Raw genomic sequence first — 27,524 nt, 5'->3', positions numbered from 1 at the left:
GCAACCTTTTGTAATTTATGCTTTTCAAAACAGAAGATTTATATAAAACATTAAAATGTCAGACCACCACTTCATGACATTTATTGTATCGACAAAGAAAGTCAAGCCCGTACCTCATCTTTCAGGGCCATGTTTTCCCCGCCACCATTTAACTCGCTGTGAACTCCGTTCATATTGGCCACAACCTCAGCGTCATCATAGTTGCTCAACGGATAAATATCAGCAAATTTAGCCGACAATGGCACAACATCTTCATCATCACTACAACTGAGACCAAGCAGAGAGTCACCATGAGGCCATGGGCTGGAGGACAGTGGGTGAACTATTGCCTGGGCACGGGCGTTTCCTTTACAGAGGAAGGTCCTCGTTTACAAAGTTTTATGTCAAGTACCACTCAGACTAAACATTGCTTAGTAACCAGAACACAAAATACTTGGACTACTTGAACGAATCAAGGAAAACAAAGCTCCCAAAGTACAACTATTAAACAACAAAAACTTGATCGTATATATTGATACATTTCCATTTAACACTACATTTGAAAGGCCTTGATGTAGAACTATTTTCTTCTGCCATCCCTAAACAGAAACATTTAATTTTCAGTTACAGATAAAGGGGTATAGAGGGGTGTTTATTTTTATAACCACCAAAATTATTTCACAAATAGCCAGTTGAACAAAACTTTAAAAGCCATTTAGTGACAAAATACTCTTTTACCACAAAGGGAGCAGTGGTCAAGTCAGTCAGGACCTTAAACAAAAAATTCGCTTTAGCAAGACATCAAAGCAATGGGAAATGGGATACAGTGAAACCTGCGAGAGCCGGAACTTGACAGGACTACCTTGTTTTTCCAGGTCTCGAAAGTTTCCGGCCTTTGACAGGGTGCAGTCTCAACACCTTCTATTGCTCCTTTTAGTGGAAAATACTGGTGTTTTCCTTCTCTGACAGGCTTCTGCCTTTATAGGTTCCAACTTTGACAGGTTTCACTGTATTTAATTTTTTTTTTCCAGCAGATTTCAAGGCTTTATTCTCTAGAAAGGTGCTTAAAATGTATGATTTCCTGGTTTGTGAAAACAGCTGGCACAGAGCCCATAGTCAAAATGTGACCACGAACAAACGTCCCTCAGTCCCCACATACATGCCACACAGTGGGTGAAGACCCTAAGGGCTGGTGTCCTCATCTCCTTCAGAAACACGTCCAGGAATACCTAACTCATTTTAAGAAAACAAGAATCAACACACAACTGAGAGCTCACCAAAGCAAAGGACAAACAGCAGGCTGCCCGGAACACGGCTCGGGTTTGCTGAGGGCCTGTGGTCAGCACACACCCTCTCCTGAGGCACCATCCTCACCACCATTCACCCATGAGGAAACTGAGGTTCAGAAACGTAGGTAACTGTCTAGTGACAAATGCAGGCCTCTTCAACATGAGATCCCAAACACTCCAGAAGGCACTGAGGAACAGTTACTAAAATAGCATGGCTCTAATTCACTTAATTTAGAAATGGCACCAAGAAAGGGAAAACACAAACCAGATAAGCCTGAAAGGTTTTCAAACCATAGCAGTTTATCATGAGGAAGGCCCTCACCAACATCTGCTGACGGCCTCAAGCCCAGCTGCCTCCAAGAGCAGCAGTGGGCAGCCACGGCACCCAGCACCTGCAGGCCCCCATAGCCGGAAGGCTCTCCCCACTAAGCGCAGCCCAGGAGCTTCAGAACCTATATCAGCAGCTATATCAAGCGGACAGAGATGGAATTCTCTAACTGAAATTTTATTAGATAACATACGTTTACTTAACTTCTACATGTTCCTATAAAGATTTGGGTAACAAGTAATGGTAAGACCTTTAGGACTCTTGTGCTCCCAGAGAGCACACAGCATTTCTAAAGCTACAAAACAGTGTGAAGTCTTTCACTATGAACAAAGAGAGCCATGACGTTCAGGCCTGTTCCTTTGGAATTATTTTGAGGTTGATAATGAGTCCCAATTAAGAGTGGAAAGAAATCTGAAGGAAAGCCTCAGAGCCGCCATGAGAGCCCGATGTAGTAACAATACACCTGGATCTGTCAGAGAAATGTGAGAAGAGCCAAGGTGCCCATGGCTGGGTGACCACCGCACCAGGGAGCAGCAGGGCCCAGTCTTCTCCTCAGGCTCATGGCACACGCACACTCTAGCATGTGAGTAGCGGACACCTCGGCTGACTCAGATAAAAACATATCCGTATGCAGTCCTTCAGAAGTTAGAGGGGGAAGCCTCAACAAGTGACAGGGTCGTAACAGAAGAAATGTGGGACCCACATCTGCAATGTCTACTGGTGACGGCTGCAAAACCCCCTCACTAACGTGAAATGACTTCTGCGCTGTGGGAACTCTGGAGACAGAACCTTGCAGACCACACACCAACACGACCATCTGAGTGCTCGGCAGGACACGGAGCAAGCATGGAGGCTGTTGACAATGAGATGGTAAAAAAAGCGGACTTGCTACGCTCAAATAAAATGGGAAACCATAATTGAATAGACACTCCCCTGCATACAAACATGCTTTTTTCCATTACTGGTGCTTATTAATTGACCATATTTTTTTCCTCAGGTAATGAAATAGTGTCAGACTTTGGGTTTGCTGATCTCATGTGTTTAGAAAGCTGCCTGAAAAACACAAGGGTCCTTTCTCCATTAAAAGCACTGAAACGACAGGCGTACTGCTGTAGACATTACTGTCTGTATTGTGCACGGTTGGATTACTGAACCTTTATGACAAAGTCACAACTTACAAAGTTGGTGCAGGGCCACTGTCTGTGAGGATGAGTCTGGGATGCTGCTGAATTGTAATGGGGGAGCTGGAGCCCGACCCTGAGCTTGCTGAGGACACGCTCGGTGGGCGCATCTCAGAGAGATAGTCGGGAGCAGAGTCCATCTGCAGCGGCAGCTGATGAATGTGGATGTCGTCAGTGACGGGGGGGTCCATGATACCACAGGTGAGGATGTGTGAGAGGCTGCAGTCATCACAAGCACATCTGATCGGGAAGGAAGGACAGTTACCACAAGAGCCATAGGAAGGGCAGACACGTGCTCTGCAGCCGTCACGCCGGGTCACGGCCACACGCCCCCGCTGCCTCAGACTCTGAGCTCACCTTCTCCTGTAGTTACAGTTGGGGCAGTCGGGTATGCCCAGCCGTGACGACAGCATGTGCCTCATGGTGTCTGTGAAGTGGTTCTCGCCAGCTACTGCTTTCTTATTAGTTAACTAGAGGAAATTACAAAACAGTGTTCTAACCCGGCCAGGCACTGCCCCTCGATTACACAGCTTGTACTTTTAAGCAGCTACAGTTATATAAATACATCATACAGGAGACTCTGGTGGCGCAGTGGTTAAGTGCTCCAGCTGCTAACCAAAAGGTCAGCAGTCTGAATCCACCAGGTGCTCCTTGGAAACGCCATGGGACAGTTCTACTCTGTCCTATAGGGTTGCTATGAGTCGGAATCGCCTCTACGGCAACACGGTTTTGTTTGGTTTTGTTTTGTTATGGTAACATACGTCATGTTCATCAAGAAACCAGTGGTCTCAGAGTCCTACGGTGGAGAGGCCAGGAAGACAGGGGCAGATGACTGGAGCCAGGGTCACTGGCTGAACCCCAGACCCTGGGAGCCAGGAATCCCTACAAGCTTCCTCTCAAGCAAACTAGCTGTCATGTGACCTCACACCAACACCCTGGAGGGCAGGGTTGCAGCGGACACCTGCCATTTACCCTGTGTCTGCAAGTACCGGCTAGGTACCAGGAGTACAGGGAGGTGAACGAAATCATCGCCTACAAGGGGGTTACAATGTGGCAGAGAAACAGACAAAAACCAGAGGTCATGTAAAAAAAAAAAAGATAGGATGAATGAAGAGTATTAGGGCTACAACCTAATCAGGGACGGGGAAGCAGAAAAGAAGGCTCCACGGGGCAGGGGCTGGGAGGCCTGAGCCAGTGGTCAGACAGGAGTTGAGGCTGGCAATTCAGACAAGGGGAGGAGCACTGGGCCAGGCACACACTGGCAGATTCTAGGACACCTGGGCTGAACTCACGGGTGACACGGAAATCAAGGGCCGGCAATGAGAGCACTGCGCGGCAGGACACGGGGCTGCAGACAGGAGCTGTAGGCCAGAGGGTGACACGGGACGGAGACCTGGACAGTGAGCCCCAAGATGGGTCAGAGAGGCCCAGTGGGAACCAGCAGCAGGCAGGAGGGGAAGAACGGCCTCAGCGGTGCACAGGTCGGGGGTGGAGGTTGCAGGCATCAAGGGCAGAGAGGAGACAGCAGCCTCACAGGCTGTAACAAGCTGCCCAGTACACACGGGTTTTCCGTGAGGAGTAATGGAACGTAAGGATATGGGTCAATCGGTGCGATGGGTTGACCCTGAGGACTTATGAGTGTGGCCTGCCAGCCCTGTGTTGTCTCCAAATGCTGGTCTGTCACGGCAGAGCACATCGACACACACGAGAGCCGTCCACATTGCAGTCAAGGGTGTCTGCTTCCCAAACCTTCAGCCCCTTCCTCTCTGCAGCCTCACCTGCTCTTCAGTGAATCGCCTCTGTTTAAAAAGCTCCCAGTCTTCCGTTAACATGCGCTGTTTGGTTTTCATCGTCATCTAATGAGGGGATGTTAAAAAAAAAAAATTAGCAACAGCAATATTTTTACAGGATATCTTCCAAGGGAGGAGCTTTCCAGAGGGCGTATACAAGAAACATTACATGTAGACAAAATAAAAGAGCAGTACTACAGAGATGGGTTCACATTCAAAAGAGAAATGAAGGTATTCTAGCTGATCAGTCGATACAATGGGTGAACATTCAACAGTCACCTAGTGCCCCACGCTGGCACCGAAGGAGTTCCCAGACTACAGCAGAGGAAGACCCACACACCGAGGGGAAGGGACCAGGAAACCAGGCGTCTCGGGGCATTGGCTTCCTGGGGAGGGGGCAGGCTATGGAATGAGTAAATCTTGATGTTTACATAATTCATTCCACTGACACTGACAGAGGTTAAATGCAACACCAGAAGAAGATGGTACGAGAAATTCTCCCCACGTTCTGAACAAGAGGCCGTCTGTAGCCACAGTTGTAGTAGATGTGGTGAGAGAAACATTATACCAAATTTTGTATCATCTTTTTTGTAACTCAGCGGAACAAGATCATGTAAGGTATCCGGCACATACCAGCCCCTTCTTTCATTCCCACCTGACCCACCCCCTCCCTCTAAGGCCCAGGTGGGCAGCGCTGTGAGGGCTCCCCCGCCCCCAGGTTCTCTGAGGTCCAGGTGGGCAGTGCTGTTACAAGGCCCCTTTCCCAGCATCTCCACAGGCCCAGGCAGGCAGTGCTGTGAGGACAGCCCCCTCCCCAGCACCTCCACAGGCCCAGGCAGGCAGTGCTGTGAGGACAGCCCCCTCCCCAGCATCTCCACAGGCCCAGGCAGGCAGTGCTGTGAGGACAGCCCCCTCCCCAGCACCTCCACAGGCCCAGGCAGGCAGTGCTGTGAGGACAGCCCCCTCCCCAGCATCTCCACAGGCCCAGGCAGGCAGTGCTGTGAGGACAGCCCCCTCCCCAGCATCTCCACAGGCCCAGGCAGGCAGTGCTGTGAGGACAGCCCCCTCCCCAGCATCTCCACAGGCCCAGGCAGGCAGTGCTGTGAGGACAGCCCCCTCCCCAGCATCTCCACAGGCCCAGGCAGGCAGTGCTGTGAGGACAGCCCCCTCTCCAGCATCTCCACAGGCCCAGGCAGGCAGTGCTGTGAGGACAGCCCCCTCCCCAGCATCTCCACAGGCCCAGGCAGGCAGTGCTGTGAGGACAGCCCCCTCCCCAGCATCTCCACAGGCCCAGGCAGGCAGTGCTGTGAGGACAGCCCCCTCCCCAGCATCTCCACAGGCCCAGGCAGGCAGCAGTGTGAGGGGTCACACCAGCATCCAAGTGCACCAACAATCCCAGGTGGACCCGGGACCTGCACAGTGTGAGCCAGGACTGGAGTCCTACTTCCTGCAAACATCACCCAGAGTGTAATGCAGAGCTCTGTCACTCCCTCTTGGATGTTCCTCACAGTGTCCCCTTTAAAACAGGCCACTCCTAATGTATTCCTGCCTGACTCGGCCAGAGGTTTGAGGGAGGGGGCCACCAGCAGGGTGGCCAGCAGGTCATTCCCACCTGACCCACCCCCTCTCCAGGCCCCTGCTCGGTGTCTGTGGACGTGTGGCAACTTCCCTCGGTGCCACCATCCCCTCCCACCATTCCCCTCCCTCTTCTGTTTCCTCAATCCCTTTTCAGCCCCTGCTGGGTGGCAGCTCATGTCTATCTACACCCCCTTTCTGGACAGGGAGGGTCAGGAAGTAGATGGGGACAGGCAGGTGCTGTTTGGGTCCAGGCCCCAGCAGGGTTGCCACTCAGCCTGGGCAGCAGCCTGTGCCAAGGAGACTGCGAAGACCCGGCCAGACACAGCACCTGACTAGCCACTGCCACTGCCCCAAGCGCTCACCTTAAGCCCCTCGCCAGGACAGGTGAGGCCCCACCGTGCAGCACAGGAGTGCCCGCCTGGCTCACCTGCTCGTCCACGTAGTCGTCGATCCTCTTCTGGCACTCCAGCCACTCCTCAGCCACGTGGTGCAGCTCCTCCTCCGCGTGGTGGAAGCGCTGCAGTAAGGTGCTGTAGGTGTCCTCACTGCACGTGTCGTGCGTGGTAGTGCCCAGCCTGCAAGAGAGAAGGCCTTCTAACAAGGGAACAGAGCGTTTGGTGCTCAGTGCCCAGGCTACTTCTGCTCCAGTGAGTCTAGTCCTGACCCTCTCCTCCCAGTCTGAGTGAGGGGGACGGCAAGGCGCACTTAACCAGGCTACCTGCTGAGACGGATCGATAATTATGTACGCGGCACACCAAGCACCGAGCATGGCACAGAGGACATAATCAAGAAACAAGCACTCCTAAGAAAACAACCAGTGACGAAGAAAAGACGAAGTCCTGGCGACTCAGGTCACTAAAGCATGGAGCTGTCAACGAGCTTTCCCTCTTGAAACCCACCAATCCAGAGAATATACAGCATTTCATGAGAAACATAAAATCTGGATCTGTTTTTTAAATTAAGTAAAATATAAAATTAGAATCAACCGAAGGAACAAGACAGTTTTAATTTATTCTGCATTATCTCCTGTTGGAAAATGAGAATGTAACAGGAAACAAAGGACACACAAGGTGGACGTGAGAAAATCCACTTTGGTTTTGGAAAAAGAGGGTGGTTCAGGGAAAGGAGACAGGACGGGGAGGGGACAGGAAGGAGGAAGGTAAGAGGGGAGACATATATATTTTACCATCAGAAATAAAAAATTTTTCTTAATACCTGTTATGGATTAAATTGTGTACCCCCAAAATGTGTGTCAGCTTGGCTAGGCCATGACTCCCAGTATTGTGTGGTTGTCCACCATTTTGTGATCTGAGGTAATTATCCCATGTATTGTAAATCCTAATCTCTGTGATGTTAATGGGAAACCGTGGTGGCATGGTGGTTAAGAGCCACGGCTGCTAACCAAAAGGTCAGCAGTTCAAATCCCCCAGGTGCTCCTCGGAAACCCTATGGGGCAGTTCTATTCTGTCCTATAGGGTCGCTATGAGTCGGAATCGAGTCGATGGCAGTGGGTTTTTGGGTCTTGGGGATGATGTTAATGGGGGCCCTGGTGGTGCAGTGGTTAAGTGATATGGCTGCTAACCAAAAGGTCGGCAGTTGAAATCAACCAGCCGCTCCTTGGAAACCCTATAGGGCAGGTCTACTCTGTCCTGTAGGGCCACTATGGGTTGGAATCACTGGACAGCAACAAGTGTGGTTTTGGTTTTTTGGTATGATGTTAATGAGGCAGGATTAGAAGCAGTTATGTTAATGAGGCAGGACTCAACTACAGGATCAGGCTGTTTCTTCAGTCAATCTCTTCTGAGATATGAAAGAGAGAGGCGAGCAGAGATGAGGGGGCCCTCCAACCACCAAGAACGAAGAAGTAGTGGGGGAGCACATCCTTTGGACCTGGAGTCCCTGTGCTGAGAAGCTCCTAGATTAGGGGAAGACTGATGACTAGGACCTTCTTCCAGAGCCAACAGAGAGAAAAAGCCTTCCTCTGGAGCTGGCACCCCGAATTTGGACTTCTAGCCTCCTACACTGTTGGAGAATAAACTTGTTTGTTAAAGCCACCTACTTGTGGTATTTCTGCTACAGCGGCACTAGATAACTAAGACAATACCTAAATATATCAATATTTGAACCAAAATGATTGAATAGACATCACGACAAGAATTTTCCAAAAGTAAAGACGACATGTGTAATCACCAAAGAGCACAGAGAGGCTGCGCCGGGCCAGCAATCAGTGTTGTTCATGTAAAAACTGGAGTCTTCCCACAGCGGATCCCTAAACACATCACAGTGCAGCTAGAAAACGGGTGTTATGGGCTATCGAAAATGTAATAACTGCATATACTCCTACATACCCGCACACATCCGTGAGTACATAGGTTACGAAATGAACGTATGCACGTGTTAAGTAAAGGCGTGACCATGGGGGCATGTATGTGGAGACCTACCTGTGGGAGCCTATAAGTGGAGACCTGACTGTGGGGGCATGTATGCGGAGACGTGACTGTGGGGGCATGTATGCGGAGACCTGACTGTGCGAGCATGTATGTGGAGACGAGACTGTGGGAGCATATATGTGGAGACCTGACTGTGGGGGCATGTATGTGGAGACGTGACTGTGGGGGCATGTATGTGGAGACCTGACTGTGGGGGCATGTACGTGGAGATGTGACTGTGGGGCCATGTATGTGGAGACCTGCCTGTGCGAGCATATAAGTGGAGACAAGACTGTGGGAGCATATATGTGGAGACTAGACTGTGGGGGCATGTATGTGGAGACGTGACTGTGGGGGCACGTAAGTGGAGACGTGAGTGCAGGAACATGTAAGTAGAAATGTGTCTAAGAGAAGCAAAAATAGGAAAGATGTCTAGAAGAAACACCAAACTGTTCACTACATACCTCCGTTTTCCCACGCTTTTCTGTATTTTCAGGATTTTATTTGCAAAAACAATGTAACAAAATTTTACAATAAGAAACAAACATTAAAGAGCTCTTTTAGGAGGAGGGTAAGCATGGTTAAACAGCTTGAAGAATGTTATAAGTGTCACTAAACAGTACATGTAGAAACTGTTGAATTGGTGTATGTTTTGCTGTATATATTCTCAACGACAAAATAAATAAAATTGTAATATTAAAAAAAAAGAGCTATTTTCAAGTTAAAGCACTTTGATGGGAGGAAATCACCCCCTTCTCCTTCCTGTGTCTGCTGTCGAGTGACCACATGGGAATACTGGGCACAACTGGAGCCCCTCCAAACTGTGGCTGCGGAAGCTGTCCCCACGTGTTTTCACGTATGCAAATCCCTCCAAAGCAGGAGCAAGCAGAAATAAGATAGAATTGAGGAATTAAGGAAGCCCGGGGCGGGGGCGGTGGGGGGGGGAAGGAAGAAGAAAATATTACCTCACACAGTGACTGAGGTGATCTAAACTATCAAGGCTGTTCTCCTAAGACAACTTCTGCTTTACAGGAAACAAAACTCCTGAAGCCGTGTCTCTCCTGGACTCTGCAATACGCCTGGTGTGACCCCAGCCCCAAACCGACAACACGCCTGGGGGAACAGAGTCTTCCTCTTACCACACGGCAATCTCTGAATGAGGTCCAGCACTCCTGCTAATCTGTCTCCTCACTTCACATTACCATGTCCCTTCTGGACGCCAAGCCCGCGTCCCCTGTAATTCCACGCTGCCCTCTTGCCCTGCCCAGAGGCTGCAGGGAGCGCCTGCGGTGCACTCTGCCTTAAGTCCTCGATGCGCTCCTTCCAAGTTACAGACTACACATTCTATTTTGAACAAACAAAGGGAAAAGCAGGCATTTTTGGCCCCTCTGAGGCAGAATGGTTTGTCTAAATGTCAGCAGTTGAAAGAGACATAATTCCACCCTCTCCTTGGGCAGTCAGGCAGGTGTGGAATGGGTCACACAGGCTTGGAAGTAGAAGAGTAGCTGGGGAAGGAATTTTCTGTCCCCTCACCTATGCTGGGAAACCCTGGTGGGGTAGTGGTTAAGTGCTACAGCTGCTAACCAAAGGGTCAGCAGTTCAAATCCGCTAGGTGCTCCTTGGAAACTCTGTGGGGCAGTTCTACTCTGTCCTATAGGGTCGCTATGAGTCGGAATTGACTCAACGGAACTGGGTTTGGTTTGGTTTGGTTTGGCTCAGCTATGGTGAAAGGGTGAGCGAGCACAGCACAAGCCCTCAGCCCACTAACTAAGCCTACCTGTCCGGAGTGGGTGGGAGCTGGCAGGAGGTAGGCCCTTTTGGATCCTTCAGCCTACAGGTGCAAAAGTGAGGGAACGCGTCCAAGAGCCTCCCATCTCCACCTGATAGCTTTCCAGCCAGGGGGCTGCTGGTCATGGAGCATTTCCTGTGGCACTCCGTCTGTCGTCTGAGTAATTACAACGGTTTTTGCTAGTGCCCACACTGCGTACGTGGCTCGTGTCTATGACCTGGTCAGGCTGAAAGGACATAACGCCGTGGAGCGAATGGTGCCACTGGGTGGAAGTCTCACCCCAGCATTCTGGTGGCCACTTGGGATCCCGAGACAGCCTTTAAGGCAAACTGCATGTGCATTGCACTCCTGATAAAGGCACACCCTCCGAGAGTCCTGCCCAAGAGATGGAAGCTGTGTCTGGTGGAGCCCCCTGGACCCCGCTGCCACCCTGCAGCCAGGACAGAAGGACATGCCAGACGGCACCGTGAGCGTTCACTTGGCAGAACCCAGTCTGTGCGACTCTACACAGGACAATCAACCTGGTTCTTTCCTAGACAGAGGGTGAGGGCAAAGACACACCAGATAAAAAACCAGGCAAGGCTAAGGATGAAAAGGCACACATGGGTGCTTAGAGAATAAAGAAATGCAAGGCATGATGGAAGTGAGAGCCAGCGTGGTGACCACCTGGGCCGAGTCATCAGCGCCTGGGGTGGACGCACAGGGGAACTGACTTGGGTGGTGGCTGTTGGGATATTCACCTTCTAACACTTCATTTAGTTATACATTTGCTCTGTGTGGTTTTCTCCAACTGTATCTTACTCTATAATAAAAAAAAGTTAAACAAATATGAGTAGGCCCAGACATAAAGTTTTAATATTAAAATACATTACTTTAGGGGGCAGTGTACACATATAATTTGTCAACAAAACGTTACGAGTTACTAAATGTATACTTGTACACTGAAAGCTCCTGTGTGAATTCTAAAGATTTTAAAGACTCAGGTTGTACTCAGGTCCACAAGTGTACCTGCCTGGCCCTCTAGGCTGTAAGGGGCTTCTGCCTGAGAAGCACCCAGGAAACCACTCTTCCAGAGGTCACGAGCCCCATCTGTGTTAATCCTGCTCCCTCACTTGTCCCTGCGGAGTCGAGGGTTACCTACTGCAGCTTAAATCCCATAATTGACATTCAAGACCCTAAAACACTGCTCATCTTTGCAGTCTGGTCATCGTTTGAGATGAAAGAATGGAAAAATCCAGAACTAGGACACAGAAAAAAATGAAGTTTATCAGACACTTTGGGCTTCCAATGCACTCTGTTACCCACCCGCAGTTTGGTGATGGACCCAGTGAACACACTGGCACACCGAGAAAGGGTCAGTGAAAGGTAAATATGCTGGCATCTGGCCTGAAGAAGCCCTGCAGGATGCACACTGTCCTGGAAGATGCACGTACCTGATGATGCCACACGTCACAGTTTAGGGACATGACCCTGCAGGCTCCTCATGACTGCACAAGTCACAGATTAGGGAAATGACCCTGCAGGCTCCTCATGACTCCACACGTCACAGATCAGGGACATGACCTTGCAGGCTCCTCATGACTGCAATGTCACAGATTAGAGACAAGACCTTGTACACTCCTCATGACTCCACACGTCACAGATCAGGGAAACGACCCCGCAGGCTCCTCACGACTCCACACGTCACAGATTAGGGACATGACCAAGCAGGCTGCTCGTGACTCCACACGTCACAGATTAGGGACACGCCCTGTATGCTCCTCATGACTTCACATGTCACAGATTAGGGACACGACCCTGTACACTCCTCAAGACTCCATACGTCACAGATCAGGGACATATCCCTGCAGGATCCTCATGACTCCACACGTCACAGATTAGGGACACGACCCCACAGGCTCCTCATGACTCCACACGTCACAGATCAGGGACACGACCCTACAGGCTCCTCATGATTCCACACGTCAAAGACCAGGGACATGACCCCACAGGCTCCTTGTGACTCCACACGTCACAGATCAGGGACACGACCCTGCAGGCTCCTCATGACTCCACACATCACAGATCAGGGACACAACCATGCAGGCTCATGATTCCACGTGTCACAGATCAGGGACATGACCCCACAGGCTCCTTGTGACTTCACATGTCACAGATCAGGGACATGACCCTGCAGGCTCCTCATGACTCCACACATCACAGATCAGGGACATGACCCTGCAGGCTCCTCATGATTCCACATGTCACAGATCAGGGACATGACCCCACAGGCTCCTTGTGACTCCACACGTCACAGGTTAGGGACACGACTCCGCAGGCTCCTCATGACTCCACACGTCACAGATCAGGGACACGACCATGCAGGCTCCTCATGACTCCACATGTCACAGATCAGGGACACAACCCTGAAGGCACCTCATGACTCCACACGTCACAGATCAGGGACATGACCCCGCAGGCTCCTCGTGACTCCACATATCACAGATTAGGGACATGACCCTGTGCGCTCCTCATGACTCCACATGTCACAGGTTAGGGACACGACCCTGTATGCTCCTCTTGACTCCACACATCACAGATCAGGGACACAACCCTGCAGGCTCTTCATGACTCCACATGTCACAGATCAGGGACACGACCGTGCAGGTTCCTCACGACTCCACATGTCACAGATCAGGGACACGACCCTGAAGGCTCCTCATCACTCCACATGTCACAGATCAGGGACACGACCCTGAAGGCGCCTCATGACTCCACATATCACAGATCAGGGACATGACCCCGCAGGCTCCTCGTGACTCCACATGTCACAGATTAGGGACACGACCCTGTACGCTCCTCATGACTCCACATGTCACAGATTAGGGACACGACCCTGCATGCTCCTGATGACTTTGAACTTCATAGATTAGGGACAAGACCATGCTCTGCATTTCAAACTCATTACTTTGAGTTCTCCTGACTCCTTTTCTTCCGTGGGATGGGGGTGAGAGCGTTCAGGTCTCACATATTCCTACGGAATGTCATGGATGCTCTCAAACAGTGGACATGGAAGGGACACGGTATGACAGGAAGCAGGCTGTGAAAAGGCTGGCTGGAAGGATCAAAAACAAAGCAGAGGGCAAGTCACATCCACATGACATCTCGTTCTGGTATCTTTCTCCTCAGTCGCCTGTTCCCCAGCTGCTTGGGAATACCTCCTTCTCCAGAGGTGTGGACAGGGGGAACCCTCACATGGAATTTGGGAATACAGAAAACAAGGACTGGGTTAATACAAGGGCTTAAGAAGGGGAGAAAAGCAGTGACTGGTGTATAAGTAAATGCCACAATATTTGATCTACTTACCATTCCCCCTTTTTCTGCATTTGCTCTCAATATATTTCAATATGGACAGGCAAAGAGGACTGTAGTCTCTTCTGTTGTAACATGACTGTTGGTGGGTGCCACCGAATCACTTCCGACCCATAATGACCCCACATGACAGAGCAGAATTGCCCCATAGGGTTTTTTTGACTGTCATCTTTAAGGAAGCAGATTGCCAGGTCTTTCTTGAGCAGAGCAGCTAAATGGGTTTGAACCGCCAACCTTCTGGTCAGCAGCCAAGCACCTAACTGTTGCACCACTAGTGCGCCTTATAATGTGTCTACAATGTGGGAATCTGCCCATCTGAGGTAAACAGATAAGAAATAAAGCCACCAAAATGCACAGCCATGGTCGCTGGTGTGACCTTGCACAGGAGGCTCTGCTCCGATCACCGAGAATGCCCCCAACGGAGCCCAGCGCCCCAAAGAACACACACATGACATCCCCTTTCTCTCTCAATCTCACTGAGCCCCAGGTACCCATGTGCAAATGTCTGGTCCTGAGCACTTGGTACACCTGTCTTGGTAAAAGCACACAGTCCAGCATCCCAAATAGGAGGGAGTTAGAGGGGTCTTCACACCAGTAAGAAGAGCCCGAATGTGAACAAAGAGGAACGCCATGGAACTACAAGTATCCACCTACTGCGGATGTCGTGGCCCAGGGGAGCCCACCCTACACACACTGGGGCCTCCCCAGCTCACCTGCAGGCTCAAGGCTGCAGTGGAAACACACTCGCCACCAGGCAGCAGAGCAGTCTCCAGTCACAGTAAAGTGCCGTATTTCCCGTAGCTTTCCTTTATTTGTGAGGGCTGTGTGGGGCTAAATCCACAGTAGCATTTATACTGGGTTTATTATTTGAAAGTTCACTTGTCAACATTAGAAAATCAATCAGTGTTAATACACCACATCGACAGAACACAGGAAAAGAGCCACATGATCATCTCTGTGAATGCAGAAAAAGCATCTGACAAAACTAAACACCTTGTCTTGAAAAAAAACCCTAAAGAAGACTGGACTAGAAGGGAAATTCCTCAGTATGACTCAGGCACGTATGAAAAGCCAACAGCCAACATCACACTTAATGGAGAAAGACAGGAGCTTTCCCCTTAAAATCGGGAACAAGACAAGTGTGTGTGCTCTCATCACTTCTATTCCTATTGTATTAGAAGTCCTACTAGCCAAAGGAAGTAAGACAAAAAAAAAAAGAAGTAAAAGGTATCCAGACTGGAAAATAAGTAAAATTATCTTTATTTGTGACTGATACGATCCTATATATAGAAATCCCAAAGAGTCCGCAAGAAAACTTCTACAGCTAATAGAGGAATTTTGCAAAGTTGCAGGGTATAACGTGAACAAACAAAAATCAGTTGGTTTTCTATACACCAGCAATGAGAAATCTGAAAGGGAAATTAGCATTTATTTATGACAGCATCTAAGAGAATAAAATATTAGGAATAAATCCAATCAGGGACATGAAGGACTTAAACAATGAAAATTATCAAGTACTGCTGAGGAGATTAAAGAACACTTAAGAAAATGGAAAGATCATCCACATCCATGGATTGGAAGACTTAAGCTATCAATACTACCCAAAGCAATCCATAGATTCGATATAATTCCAATCAAAATCCCAACAGTCTTCTCTACAGAAATGGAAAAACCAGTCCTCAACTTTATATGGAATGGCAAGAGGCTCCACACAACTAAAGCAATGTTGAAAGATAAGAATAAAACAGGAGGACCCATGCTTCCTGATTTTAAAACACACAATACAGCTACAGTAATTAAAACAGCCTGGTACTGGTATAACAACAGACACAAGACCAATGAATGGAACAGAACTGAGAGTCCAGAAATAAACCCACACTTCTACGATGAACTGATTTTTGACAAGGGTGCTAGTCCACTCAATTAGCAAGGAGATATTGTGGGGAAAATTGGATTTCCATGTGCAGGATAATGAAATAGGATCTATGCCTCACACCATACACAAAAACAAATTCAAAATGGATTAAGGACAGAGATGTGAAATCTAAAACCATAAAATTATTACAAGAAAATGCAAGGGCAACGTTCCAGGGCCTAGCTTTTAATAATGGATAATCGAATATATTTTAAAAAAGCAAAAGCAGCAAAAGACAAAGTAAATAAATGGGACATAATAAAAAGTAAAAACTTTTGTTCATCAAAAGACTTTACCGGAGGGGGTTAGAAGCTGGCAAAATGGACACGAAAAGAGAGAGTGGAGGGAGGGAGCGGGCTGTCTCATTAGGGGGAGAGCAATTGGGAGTATGTAGCAAGGTGTATATGGGTTTTTGTGAGAGAGACTAACTTATTTGCAAACTTTCACTTAAAGCACAATAAAAATTAAAAAAAAAAAAAAAAAGACTACCAAAAAAGTGGAAAGACAAGCTATCGACTGGCAGAATATATTCATAAACCATACATACAATAAGAATCTAATAACCAAAATATATATATATAAAACTTCGACACTTAACAATAAAAAAGGCAAATAACCCAATTGTAAAATGGTCACCTGTTGCCACTGAGTCAATTCCGACTCACAGCGACAATATAAGACAGAGTAGAACTGCCCCATAGAGTTTCCAAGGAGCGCCTAGTGGATTCAAACTGCTGACCTTTTCGTTAGGAGCCATAGCACTTAACCACTATGCCACCAGGGTTTCTAAATGGCCACCAAACACATGAAAATGTGCTCAATGTTATTAGCCATCAGAGAGATGCAAAACAAAACCACGCTGAGATACCATCCCACATACCATTTCACGCTGACCTGACCCATACCATGGTATTTTCAATCGTCTCATATGTATGCAAAAGCTGGACAATGAATAAGGAAGACTGAAGAAGACTGACGCCTTTGAGTTATGGAGTTAGCGAAGAATATTGAGTATACCATGGACTTCCAGAAGTACAAACAAATTTGTCTTTGCAGAAGTACAACCAGAATGTGCCTTAGAAGCAAGGCTGGAGAGGCCACGTCTCACGTACTCTGGACACTTTATCGGGAGGGACCGATCCCTGGAGAAGGACATCATGCTTGGTAAAGTTGACAGGCAGCAAAAAAGAGGAAGAGCCTCAACAAAATGAACTGACACAGTGGGTGCAATGACAGCCTCAAGCATAACAACAGTTGTGAGGACGGTGCAGGGCAGGGTAGTGCTTTGTTCTGTTGTGCATAAGGTCACTATGAGTCAGGACCAATTCAATGGCACCTCACAACAACAGTCTAGCTTAATTAGCAAAAAAAAAAAAAAAAAAGTCTGGCTTGGGCATTACGCTCTTTTAAGATCTATCTGGGATCAAGGTGATAAAAGAAACTTGAAAGATTAGACAGGAACCTTAGGAGGCAGTGAGTTTATATTAATGGAAGAGGAACAACTCAGAAAAGGGTGATAAGAATGGCTGCACAACTCAAAGTACGTAATCAATGTCCCTAAATTACACACGTACAAACGGTTGAACTGGTTGGGTAGGGAAGTTCACTTGTATTACTCTTCACATACTCTTTTCTGCCCACACTGTATGTTTTCCCTAAGCCCTGTTATTTTTACTGCAAGAAATTCCACACCGCAAGGATTTTCAGGAACATGGACGCTACGTCACGGAGAAACGACATGCTGCGACCACATGGGATTTACAGAAATGGAGCCTCGTACCTGATCTGTGACACCAGCGTTGGCAGGTTGCTCTGGAGAAGAGGCTCCGAAAAGACCAGATTCTCAAACAGGTGCTTATTATGCAGCTCCCACGTCACCTGGAACTTTTTCAAATGCTCGTTTTCCTAGAGTAAAAAATAATAATAATAAAGATATACTGAACTGATGAAGATTCAACGATTCCCAGAGGGAAGTTTCCCCACCCCCCGACATGTACCAGCACACACAGGTCTGCACCATCTCCGCTTGCCCAGGGTGCTGTTTATGAGCAGTCATGGTGCCTTGTCTGTCCCGAAGCACAGGAATGCACATCTCATTTTTTCAATGAATTGTGCATTACACTCTTGGGGGAGGCACGGCAGGAGAAACGGCAGGTCATGCACTGGATCAAAGTGGAACTCTCTCACATAGCTTGCCCGGGAGATCACATCCTCATTGGGGTCCTCAATGTTAAGCGTACAGGGTCCTGCGACCACAATGTCGAGAACTGATGCTCTGAGAAATGGACTTTAAGAGACGGAACCGAGTTTGCCTTACCACAGCTCTATATACCTCAGATCACTGGACAACATTTTAAGAATGCTGCTAGGACTACTGAACCTTGTTGGACCCTCATTTGAATGCTCCAACTATAAAAGAGCATTTTTGAGATAATTGGAAATTTTTTAACATTCGCCACTGTTAAGGAACTACTATCAGTTTTCACAGCTGTGGTAATGGTACTATGATTATGTAAAATAGTCCATTTTTAGAGATGCATATTGAAATGGTTTTAGAAAAAAATGGCACACTGTCCAGGACTTGTTACTACATCAAAAAGAGAAAGAGGGTGGAAGGGAAGGAAGAAAAGAAGGCTAACATAGCCAGTCCGACAAAATGTTGATAACTGCTTAATCTAGATAAGGGACGTACAGAAATCCATTATATTGCTCTCTATCCTGAATCCAGAATTACACTCATATATCACACCTTATGGAAACCCTTGTGGCATAGTGGTTAAAGAGCTACGGCTGCTAACCAAAAGGTCAGCAGTTCAAATCCACCAGGCAGTCCTTGGAAATTCGATGGAGGCAGTTCTTCTCTGTCCTATAGGGTCGCTATGAGTCAGAATCGACACAACAGCAACGGGTTTGGTTTTTTCATATCACATCTTATTGGCAATTTTAAACGAATTCCTATAATTGGCTCTTGAGATAGCTTTTTCTGGGGTGTTCTGTAGCTGTCATTATGCTGTATCTTTGTTGTTGTTACATGCTGCAGAGTCAATTCTGCCTCACAGCAACCCCACGTACAACAGAATGAAACCCTGCCTGGACCTGCGCCATCCACACAATCGTTGCCATGCTTGAGCTGACTGTTGCAGCCGCTTGTCAATCCGTTTCCTTGAGAATCTTCCTTTTATCGATGACTCTCTACTTTACCAAACATGATGTCCTTCTCCAGGGACTGATTCCTTCTGATAACATGTCCAAAGTATGTGAGACAAAGTATCGCCATCCTCGCTTCTTTGGAGCGTTCTGACTGTACTTCTTCCAAGACAGATTTGTTTGTTCTTCTGTCAGTCCACAGCACATTCAATATTCTTCGCTAACACCACAATTCAAAGGCATCCAATCTTCCTCAGTCTTTCTTATTCACTGTCCAACTTCCCCATGCATAATACCATGGCTTGGGTCAGGCATACTTTAGTCCTCAAAGTGAAATCTTTGCTTTTTAACACTTTAAAAAGGTCTTTTGCAGTAAATTTGTCCAATGAAATACTTTGTTTGATTTCTTGACTGCTGCTTCCATGGGCGTTGACTGTAGATCCAAGTAAAATGAAATCCTTAACAACTTCAATCTTTTCTGTTAATCATGATGTTGCTTATTGGTTCAGTTGTGAGGATTTCTGTTTTCTTTATGTTGAGGCATAATCCATACTGAAGGCTGCAGTCTTTGATCTTCATCAGTAAGTGCCCCAAGCTCTCTTGGCTTTCAGCAAGTAAGGCTGTGTTATCTGCATATTGCAGGTTGTTAATAAGTCTTTCTCCAATCCTGATGCTGCATTCTTCTTCATATAGTCCAGCTTCTTAGATTATGTACTCAGCATACAGATTGAGTAAATATGGTGAAAGGATGCACCCCGACACATGCCTTTCCTGACTTTAAACTACACAGCATCCCTTGTTCTGTTCTAATGGCTGCCTGTTGGTCTATGTACAGTCTGGTCATGAGCACAATTAAGTGTTCTGGAATTCCCATTCTTCAAAATTGTTATGAATTGAATTGTGTCCCCCCAAAACATGTGTCAACTTGGCTAGACCATGATCCCCAGTATTGTGTGATTGTCCACCATTTTGTCATCTGATGTGATTTTCCTGTGTTGTAAATACTACCTCTACGATGTTAATGAGGCAGTTATGTTAATGAGGCAGGACTCAATCTACAGGATTAGGTTGTGTTTTAAGTCAATCTCTTTCAAAATATAAAAGAAGCCAGCAGAGAGACAAGGGGACCAAGAAACAAGAGCCAGTAGAATAGCATGCCCTTTAAACCTGGGGTCCCTGCACTGAGAACTCCTCGACTAGTGAAAATTGATGACAAGGACCCTCCCCCAGAGCCAAGAGAGGGAGAGAGGCTTCCCCTGGAGCTGGCACCCTGAATATAGACTTCTAGCCTCCTAGACTGTGAGAGAATGAATTTCTCCTTGTTAAAGCAATCTACTTTTTTTACTTGTGGTATTTCTGTTACAGCAGCACTAGATAACTAAGATAGCAACGTTATCCATAATTTGTTACGATCCACACAGTCAAATGTCTTTCAGTAGTCAATAAAACAAAGGTAAACATCTTTCTGGTATTTTCTGCTTTCAGCCAAGATCCATCTGACGTCGGTAATGATATTCCCCGTACCATGTCCTCTTCTGAATTCAGCTTGAATTTCTGGCAATTTCCTGTCAATGCTGTATCTAGGTAAGGATTTATTATCTATCTTATTTAGGAAATTTGATAGGCTTCCTTGATCTAAACATTTATTCTCTCTAATCTCCTCTGAAAAGTCTGATGAGCTATGGTTAAGCCTAAATCCTTACGACTTAATATATTTTATCTCTTATACGTCCCATTTCTTTGTCTCTTTGAGCTACATTCTGTATAATTACTTTTCTTCCAGTTCCTTAATTCCCTCTTCAGCTGTTTTTATTCCACTGTTTAATATATTCAATAAGTGTTTTCAAGTTAACAATTGTGTATTTTCTAAGTTTTGTTTCTTTTTCAAATCTGCTTGACTGTTCTTCACAGTCTTGATGCTTGACTCAATTTCAAACTTTTTTTTTCCTTACATGTAGAATTCATAGTTATTTTATATTCTTTGAGTATTTAAATGTCTTTGGGACCTGATCCTGTTGTTTATGCTGGCTCTCAATCATGCTTCCTTGAAGCCTGTAGTTTGTTTTTTGGGTTTTCTGTTTGTTTGTTTTGTTTTTTTTGACTGAGAGCTGCTCATATTTTGTTGGGACTTTTATCTATGGAAACTCTGTAAAGCTAGACTGAAGGCAGGGCCCTCTGGAGGTGATCTGCATGACCTTCTGCCAGGTGCTTGACATTTCTATCAACCTCAGACCACTTTAAATAATTTCTAGGCTTGAAACTCTCACATACCCCCAATAGCACTAACTCAGACTACAAACCCCTCTGAAATCTCAGGGGAGGTCTTATTTCCCCATTCTGCTCACCACCAGATCGCGATGGGCATGCTTCCTTGCCATCCCCTCCAGGGCAAAGTTTCTCCCTATACTCAGGTTGTAGTCATTTGTGGCACCAGCATTATGTGCTGACCCCACCTTGGGCTGGACTTAGCTTTTATCTCCTGTCTCCTATGCAGCTGTCAAAGCAGAAAGTGAGGGTCTCCAGGGGTCAGAAGTCATCAGAGTGAATGTTGTCTTTCTCAGGATTCCTGCTTTCAACTTATTTTTCATTTCTAAGGCTTCTCTTTTGTGCCATCACAGCAATGTGTTTTAAAAGATTTTATGTTACCTAGTACTCTGTTATTTCCCTTGGAGGAAGGAGTAGTTTAGGGTATCTAGTCTGCCATGGCACTGGAAACCAAAGTGAATATCTCTATTTGTAATGGAACTGTAAAAACACTGACCAAAATATAGCAGTATTTTGGACTAAAAGTTTGGAGTTTTTTCCAAATCACAAGAAAACATTTCTGAGTAATTTGGTAGGTGATGGTGCCAATAAACATGGTTTAAATTAATTCATAAAGCAGCATTCTTCTCAAACATCTGAGAAGTGTCTAGACTTGAGCAGCACAACAGCATCTCTCTGTAACACCACGTTCAGGCAGGCAGGTGAGACCCTGGCTGTACTCACACCCTGCCTCCTCCCAGGAGATGGGGGACCAGGTACTCTCACAGAGGAGGTGGCACTGGACTTAGATCTCTGAAGAAGCGGTAAAATTTCAATTGGCAGAGATGGGAGACAGAATGCCACAAGAAAAGCTAAATGAAGGAACAGGCACAAAGGAAAGACCTGGGATTCATTTCCAATTTCTTAGCTTTGGGTCTTGAAGCAGAAATCAAACCCCACACACATTTACCTAGCTATCTTTCCTCACAATGGATGCTTTCCCCAAGGTTTTAGGACATTGCCTACAGCAATGGCAATGGTCTATCACAGCCCAAGAACCCATGAAATTACTTGTGTGAAAACTGCATGAATATAAATTTTTCTAGAGATGATCCATTAACTTCTTTAAAATCAGGTAAAGATCACTGGGAGACTTGGTGGTATGGTGGTTAAGAGCTCAGCTGCTAACCAAAGGTTGGCAGTTCGAATCCACCAGCCGCTCCTTGGAAACTCTATGGGGCAGTTCTAGTCTGTCCTTTAGAGTTGATATGAGTCAGAATCACCTCAACAGCAATGCGTTTTGTTTGTCTGCTTTTCAAACACCACTGGGCTTAAAATGTGAGGTGGTAGCCACTTGCTACGATATTCGTTTTAAAATGTAGTTTTATCACTAAGAAAGCGCCCCAAAGTAGCACAATGAAGTGTCACGTAATAACAAATCTTAAGCGATGATGAAAACTTCTGCAAACTGTTAGTAAAGGGGTGCTTCTGTAAGAGTTAGGACAACTTAAAAGGCATGTGTCTTTGGAGAGCGGGGTCGCCTCCTGCCAAGCAGCAGGTGCACCGAGACTGTCTATGCTCGATCCCCCGGCGACCGTGAGCCACATTTCGAGGCCAGATCTCTTTCCACATGTTACCTTCACTCAGTGCCTTTCTGAGGTGGTCCGAGGCCCCAGTGAGAACACACCTGCCCGTCTCCTTTGGTAGGACTGAGAGAGCCCTGAAGGTGGGGTGATGCCTTAGCATCTGAATTGCTGGACAAAAGCCAGGGGAGTGTGGCCAAGTGCCTTTCAATATGCCACTCTCTATGGTCTTCACGTCATTAAAAGGCCTTAAAAACAAAACAAGGTGAGTCTCTCTCTTACCAGAGTGCCCAGAAAGGAGCTGATTGTGCGCGCAGCCTGGCAGAGGGCGCCGTACTCCTCCAGGAGCAGGGAGATGAACTGGTGCGCCTGGGGCGGGCCTGGGAGGGCTGAGGGCGCTTTCACCTTGGCTGCTGCCGAAAGCTGCCTGAGGAGCCGCACCTTCATCTCCAGCACGTACTCTCTGGCCTGCTGCTCCAACCGCTGGTACAGCTGGTAGGGGTCCCTCTCGCAGAGCCTGCACAGAGAGGAGAGTCAGGGCTCACCCAGGGCCGGCCCGCACGATGGGAATGACGTTCTGTAGTAGTGAGCACCTTTTCTGAGTCACATTCTGGGCTGATGACCCTAACCCTCACTACTTGTGAGAGGTGCGATCAGGACCCCACTTCACAGGCAGGCAGCCCGGGCACAGAGTGCCTCAGGAGCTTGTTCAAAGTCACCAGCCAACTAACTGAAAACCAGCATCTGCTGAGAATGTACCCTGAGCAGCACCATTTCTTCACATGCCTTAATGCACGGAATCCCCACATGGCAGGCATCGTTTCATCTCCATTTCACAGACGAGAAAACTGAGGCACACGCACGTTGGGTGATTTGTTCTGAGATCCCACAGCCAGCGGGTGGCAGAGCGTGGACTCACTCTCAGCAGCCTGGCTCTGAGAGCACTGTTCTAACCACTAAGCTAGGATGAAGGAGCCCTGGTGGCACAATGGTTAAGTGCTTGGCTGTGAACCAAATGGCCAGCCATTCAAAATCAACAGCCAGTCCGCGGAAGAAACACCTGCTATCCGCTCCCATAAAGATAAGAGCCTGTGAAACTCTTGGGGCAGTTCTCCTCTTTCCTATACGTTCGCTATGAGTCGGAATTGACTTGACAGCACTCAACAACAACAACAAAGCTAGATCAACCCCAAAATCATTAAACATAACACACTGAAACAATGATTCCTGAATATTTATACATTAACAAATGAAAAGGCAACAACACGCGCAGAGACAACAGTGGACTGCAGAAGGCAGGAGCATTCTCCAATGAGTTCGTATTATGTTTATAATCAGAGGAAACTTTAGAGAAGGTTCATCCTATTCTTAAATTACCTCACCATAAAAGCAATTAACAGCATACAGAATAAAATTTGTAAGCTAAAAAGTAGGGGAAATATGAATACATGTCCCACTACCAGGCAACAACTGCAACGAACATTTTCATGTATTTCCTTCCAGACTTGGAGCTCATTTACCTTTAAAGCCTTGTTTTGTACTATACCAAGTATTAGAATTTCATTCCTTTTTATCGTTGAATAATATTTCGTTATATATATATGACATAATTTATCCATTCATCTGCTGATAGACACTGGCATCATTTCCACCTTTGGACTATTGTGAATAATACTGCAATGAATACTGGTGTGCAAGTATCAGTCTGTCTGTGCTGCTACTTTCAATTTCTTTTGGGTACATACCTAGGAGCAGAACTGGTGGATCATATGGTCATTCTGTTTTTTTTTTTTTTTTGAGGAATTCCCAAACCGTTTTCCACAGCAACTGCACCACTTTACATTCCAACCAGTAATGCACAAACCCATCGCTGTTGAGTCAATTCCTACTCATAGCTACTATGTAGGACAGAGTAGGGCTGCCCCATAGGGCCTCCAAGGAGTGGCTGGTGGATCTGAACTGCCGACCTTTTGGTTAGTGGTCAACCTCTTAAACACTGCGCCACCAGGGTTCCTAGTAATGCACAAGGCTTCCAATTCCTCCACATCTTCAACACTTGTTATTGTCCTTATTTTGCTGCCTGCAACATTGCTAAATTTATTGACTCTGAAAGTTCATTTTTGTGCTTGTTTGTGTATTCTGTAGGCTCTTCTACATATAAGATCATGTTGTCTGCAGACGGAATATCCTTCATTTATATTTCTTGTCTAGTTTCCCTGGCTAGAATTCCTCATACTATGTTGAATAGAAGTAGTGAAAAGAGGGTATCCTTGTCTTATTCCTGTCTTAGGGAAAAAACTTTCAGTCTTTCACCACTGACTATGATGTTAGTTGTGGGTTTTTTATATAAGGCCTTTATAATGTTGAGGAACTTCCCTTCTATGCCCGTCCACTGACTGTTCTTATCATAACAGGGTGTTAGATTATGCAAATGCTTTTTCTCCATCAGCTGAGATGATCACGCATTTTTTCTCCACTTTATGCTGTTAATGTGGTATATGACATTGATCGATTTTCATATTTTGAACTGTCCTTGCATTCTGGGAATAAATTTCACTTGGTCATGGCATATACACCTTTTGAATATGCTACTGAATTTCGTTTGTCAGTATTTCGAGAATTTTCACATCTGTATGCATAGAAATATTAGTCTTTAGTTTTCTTTTATGTGGTGCCTTTCTCCGGCTTTGCTATTAGGGTAATGTTGGCTCACAGAATGACTCAGTAAGTGTTCATGCCTATTCAATATTTTGGGGGAGTTTGAAAAGGACTGACGGAATTTACCAGTGAAACCACCTGATCCAGGACTCTTCGTTGGGAGGTTCTTGATTACTGATTCAATCTCCTTACTTGTTATATATCTACTCAGATTTCTATTTCTTCTTGAATCAGTTTTGATAGTTTGTTTCTAGAAATTTGTCCACTTAATCTAGGTTCTCCAGTTTGTTGGCATACAATTGTTCACAGTAATATCTTAAAATATTCTTTGTTGTTGTTAGTTGTCGTTGAGTTGGCTCTGACTATTAGTGACCGTATATGTAACAGAACAAAATGTTGCTCGGTCCTACACCATCTTCATGATCACTACTATGGTCGAGTCCATTTTTTTTTTTTGCCCACTGACCTTTTTATTTCTGAAAAATTAGTAGTAATGTTCCTACTTTCATTATGAATCTTCTCTTTTTATGTTAGTCAACATAGCTAAGGTTTGTCAATTTTGTTGATCTTTCCAAAGAACCAACTTTTGGTTTTATTAATATTCTCTACTCTTTTTCTATTCTCTTCTTGTTATCTCTGCTTTGATCTTTACTACTTCCTTCCTTTTGCCACCTTTGGGTCTAGTTTGCTCTTCTTTTTCTAGCTCCTTAAGGTGTAATGTTAGATTAGTGATATCTTTCTTCTTTTATAATGTAGGCATTACAGCTATAAATTTCCCCCCTAGTACTGCTATTGCTGCATCCCATAAGTTCTGGTATGTTTTGTTTTTGTTTTCATTCATCTCAAGGTATTTTCTAATTTCCCTTATCATTTCTTCTTTGATTCACTGATTTAAACATTTAAGAGTATGCTGCTTAAATTACAGGTATTTGTGAATTTTCCAGTTTTCCTTCTGTTGGTTTCTAGTTTTATTCGATTGCAATGAAAAATGATACTTTGAAAACTGGATTATAGAAGACATTAAGGATGGAATAAAGAAATTCAGAGAATCCAATGAGAATGAAAACACTTCCTATCAGAACCTTTGGGACAAAGCTAAAGCAGTGTTCAGAGGTCAATTTATATCAATAAATGCACACATACAAAAAGAAGAAAGGGCCAAAATCAAAGAATTATCCCTACAACTTGAGTGAACAGAAAAAGAACAACAAAAGAAGCACTCAGGCACCAGAAGAAAACAAATAATAAAAATTAGAGCAGAACTAAATGAAATGGAAAACAGAAAAACAATTGAAAGAATTAACAAGACCAAAAGCTGGTTCTTTGAAAAAAATCAACAAAATTGATAAAACACTGGCCAAACTGACAGAAGAAAAACCGGAGAGGAAGCAAATAACCTGAATAAGAAATGAGATGGGCGATATTACAACGGACCCAACTGAAATTAAAAGAATCATATCAGATTACTATGAAAAATTGTACTCTAACAAATTTGAAAACGTAGAAGAAAAGGATGAATTTCTAGAAACCCACTACCTACCTAAGCTCACAAAGAGGTAAAATAATAGACCCATAACAAAAGAAGAGATTGAAAAGATAATCAAAAAACTCCCCAAAACAGATTCACTGCAGAGTTATATACCAAACTTTCATAGAAGAGTTAACACCACTACTACTGAAGGTATTTCAGAGCATAGAAAAGGACAGAATACTCCCAAACTCATTCCAAAAGAAAATTACATACCTATATCCCTCATGAACTTACATGCAAAAATCCTCGACAAAACTTTAACCAATGGAATTCAACAACATATCAAAAATATAACTCACTATCACCAAGTGGATTCATACCAGGTATGCAGGGATGGTTCAACATTAGAAAAACAGTTAATATAATCCATCATATAAATAAAACGAAAGGCAAGAATCACATGATTTTATCAATGCATGCAGAAAAGGCATTTGACAAAGTTCAACACTCATTCATGATAAAAACTCACAGCAAAACAGGAATAGAAGGAAAATTCCTCAACGTAGTAAAGGGCATTTATACAAAGCCAACAGCCAACATCATCCTAAATGGAGAGGGTCTGAAAGCATTCTGCTTGAGATGGGGAACCAGACAAGGATGCCTTTTATCACCACTCTTACCCAACATTGTGCTGGAAGTCCTAGCCAGAGCAATTAGGCTAGATAAAGAAATAAAGGGCATCCAGATTGGCAAGGAAGAAGTCAAAGTATCTCTATTTGCAGATGACATGAT

The 27,524-nt window shown here is 45.7% G+C and overlaps 1 protein-coding gene across 2 annotated transcripts in view; it reads right to left on the bottom strand.

Moving 5' to 3' along the window:
- Positions 1-27,524, bottom strand: part of FAM193A (family with sequence similarity 193 member A) — a 201,302-nt gene that overhangs the window by 55,289 nt on the left and 118,489 nt on the right. For both annotated transcript variants that reach the window (XM_064286156.1, XM_064286155.1), the window contains exons 5-11: positions 22,886-23,120; positions 17,410-17,534; positions 6,573-6,720; positions 4,556-4,633; positions 3,135-3,247; positions 2,775-3,017; positions 114-267 (exon numbers count right to left, since the gene is read on the bottom strand). In XM_064286156.1, coding sequence (XP_064142226.1) covers positions 114-267; positions 2,775-3,017; positions 3,135-3,247; positions 4,556-4,633; positions 6,573-6,720; positions 17,410-17,534; positions 22,886-23,120 — 1,096 coding nt within the window. The remainder of the gene's footprint in view (positions 1-113; positions 268-2,774; positions 3,018-3,134; positions 3,248-4,555; positions 4,634-6,572; positions 6,721-17,409; positions 17,535-22,885; positions 23,121-27,524) is intronic.

The sequence above is a fragment of the Loxodonta africana genome, chromosome 5 (assembly GCF_030014295.1).
Source record: "Loxodonta africana isolate mLoxAfr1 chromosome 5, mLoxAfr1.hap2, whole genome shotgun sequence".
NCBI classification, from domain to species: Eukaryota; Metazoa; Chordata; class Mammalia; order Proboscidea; family Elephantidae; genus Loxodonta; species Loxodonta africana.
Note: the sequence above shows the minus strand (reverse complement) of the source record. Positions and strands in the feature narration are given on the sequence as shown.